The 2,969-nt window shown below is 46.3% G+C and overlaps 1 protein-coding gene across 1 annotated transcript; it reads left to right on the forward strand.

The window, feature by feature from the left end:
• Positions 1–754: 754 nt before the first annotated feature.
• LOC123060359 (EPIDERMAL PATTERNING FACTOR-like protein 5) lies at positions 755–1,689 on the forward strand. Its single transcript, XM_044483048.1, has 2 exons — positions 755–1,101; positions 1,209–1,689. The coding sequence occupies exons 1-2, from the start codon at positions 976–978 to the stop codon at positions 1,410–1,412; spliced, it is 330 nt and encodes a 109-aa protein (XP_044338983.1). The 5' UTR covers positions 755–975; the 3' UTR covers positions 1,413–1,689.
• The last annotated feature ends 1,280 nt before the right edge of the window (positions 1,690–2,969 follow it).

Raw genomic sequence — 2,969 nt, forward strand, 5'->3', positions numbered from 1 at the left:
TACCCGGTTACTCTGCTTAATCTCTAAAGCCTAGCAGAGAGATGCGCGCACCCAAAATACAGGAGCCGGATCCTCTAACTTAAAAGAAGGAAAGTCAAGGTGCTACAGTGCTCGTCTAGTGTAAAATGAAGAAGGAATGTTGCGGACTATTAGCAGGTTATTTACTTTTGTAATTAATGTAGATATAAAAAATCAAAAATACTTTTATCTCATCATCAACTTGTTTGTATGTAACTACTTTGAATGTGCATAATAGATTTGTAATCTAAATATTAATTTAAGTTATTTTTAGTCTTAATTGTATGAATTAACAGAAGGAAAGTTAGGGTACTGTAGCTTCTCTAACATCCCTTGCGTATGGTATGTTAGAGGATCCAGTTCCTAAAATACAGTCGTCCATTTTTACTGTCCCTCTGTTCTGTTGGTAAAAAAACGTCCAGTTGGACTGAACCAGCAAGAGGAAGAAGCAGAGCAAACTCAGACACCACCAAAAACCACCATGTGGCGTTAATGCGAGGCGAAGTCCCCGCTGCGACGCAGCAGCAGGGAGCGCTGCAGCCTAGGCAGGCCGAGGAGGAGAAAAGCCTGCGCACTTTTCCTAAATCCGCTCTACTCCTACCCCCGTAGCCTTTCGATGCTACAACGGCACGGCACGGCCGAACTCTCTGAAACGGCAGCCGCCCATGCATGCATACCCACAGGCCACAGCCACGCAGCAAGGGACTAGTTTCCGTGCCCATAACTCTCACGAGCTGCAGCCGGTCGTGGCATCGCCATTACATTTACATGCACGCGTCTAGCTAGCTCATCTCCTAGCTCTAGGCTGCGAGAAACAGAGGAGGAGGAGCAGGAGAAGCGCACCGGCTCCAACAGGATCTTTGTGCTCCGAGGAAGCGACGAGCGCAGAGCAGAGCAAAGTCGGAGACCCTCTGGGCCTGTCGTTTCACCGCCGGCCTCGCGTCGCGTGATCGGTCGATGCGTGGGGCTCGGCGGCAGCGGCGCAGGCCGCGGGAGCGCGACGTGGCGGCCTGGCCCTTCTTCCTCGCCTGCTGCCTCCTTGCGCTCGCCGTGTCCAGAGCCGAGGAGCCGCGCGCATCGCCGGTACGTCTCTTCGTAGCTCACCGTCTATTTCTCCAGTTCCTCGTCGCTTGGTGCATGCAGCACATGTGTACTACGCATGATGCATGACGCGTTGGTTGATTGTTCAGGTGAGAGGGAGAGGAGGAGGAGGGGAGGATCAGCGGCTGAGCAGGGTGGGGTCGAGGCCGCCGTGCTGCGTGTGCGAGCGGAGGTGCGGCGGCTGCGCGCCGTGCACGGCCGTGCAGGTGCGCGCCGGAGTTCGGCCGCTGTGCGCCAACTACGAGCCCGTCAGGTGGAAGTGCAAGTGCGGCGACGCCGTCTTCGACCCATGACTCGTCTCCAAGAGATAATTCAGATGAATGCGTGAACTGCAGCCTGCAGGGCAAAGCGGCGGCGGTCGATAATTCAGGTGATGCCGTTCGCCAGCGCCATGCAATATACCATTACAGTAAGTGGAAATAAAGTCTGCATTGCATGCATGGCTGCTACTAGGAGTAAATAGTAGTAGTAATTCCTTTTCTCGGCCTTGATTTCCTATAAATCTTGAAGAAGAGAAGAAAGAACAATCTGTATTTATATGCTCGTATTATGTTTATGTCGTTGATCGGACATCAGAGCTCTCCAAACTCTAATTGAGCGACATTGTTCGGCACATGCTAATATGCCATGCATTTCTCGCAAATGTGTGCGCTCTTGTTATGCTTGCGTTGTTGATTGGAGATAACCGCTCTCAAATTTGAACGACATTGTTCGACATATGCATTCCTCACAAATGCTGGCTGTGAGGAGTTTTCCGCCAGAGGAATCAGAGGGTGGAATCTGGAATGTAGGCACGGTCGTCAATGTACTCACAAAGGAGGAAAAGGTCTTCTTTGGGACTTAGGGTGTGTTTGGATGGTTGCCAATACCTACCCTTCCAATTATTATGTCATGACCAAACTTTTGGTGGTTGTTTGGAAGCGTTGGTAAGTGCATGGGCAAGCAAAAGGTTGACAAAAATATTGTCTGGCCAAAATTTTGATTGGGCTAAGTTGAGCTTAAGCCAAACATACCGGCCTCAAACGTGTCTAACCGTTGTCCAATAACTCCATAAAACCCTAAAACGTAATTGTCATTTCATTCTCCTTCGACTATGAGGAATCAAAGACTTGGACTATATGGTAGTTTTAGTAATTATTAATCCCATTTTTAGTTTACTTTTTATTTAGAAATTTTAGTTTACTTTGTTAAGTTTATGGCAGAGTTTACTCTGTTAGTTTTGGCCCATTGATTATATATTTTGACACTCATGTGACGGAATATTTTTTTAACGGGGTTTTCGCATCATGATTATGTATCCAATTAGGGTCCCATCCTATATTAAATTGGTTGGCCCATTTAGAACCAAATTGAATTTCATCTCATTGTCTTTCCTATGCTTTTAGGCCTGGATTATTTAGCATTCTTTTTCGAACCAATGTAGTCCCTCGGCAAATTTATGAACTTTCTTTTTCAACCCATTATACCATAAAGAGCTCATCACAACCTAAATAAATATAATGGTCACAATAATTCAACACAAGGTCACGCAAATAATTGTATGTTACATGACTTAGATCCATCGGAAGTGGCTCAGCCAAACAGGGTCACATGACCGCATGAATCGCATCTCCAAACATATGTACTGACTAGCCTTGCTTTTATGTTAACCCTTGCAATAGAGTGAGCTTTCCGTCTTCCAACCATCCCAGATCCTATAGATAACATCGCACATGGTTGAAGATACATGATCGTCCAGTGATCATGCATTTATATTTGTATGGTGTTTCTAAAAGAAAACATGCAATAACTTCGTAGTTCTAAAATATAACACCAAAATTGCATCATCCACATGCAAAAAAATTAGTTAA

This window comes from Triticum aestivum, chromosome 3A (assembly GCF_018294505.1).
Source record: "Triticum aestivum cultivar Chinese Spring chromosome 3A, IWGSC CS RefSeq v2.1, whole genome shotgun sequence".
NCBI lineage: Eukaryota > Viridiplantae > Streptophyta > Magnoliopsida > Poales > Poaceae > Triticum > Triticum aestivum.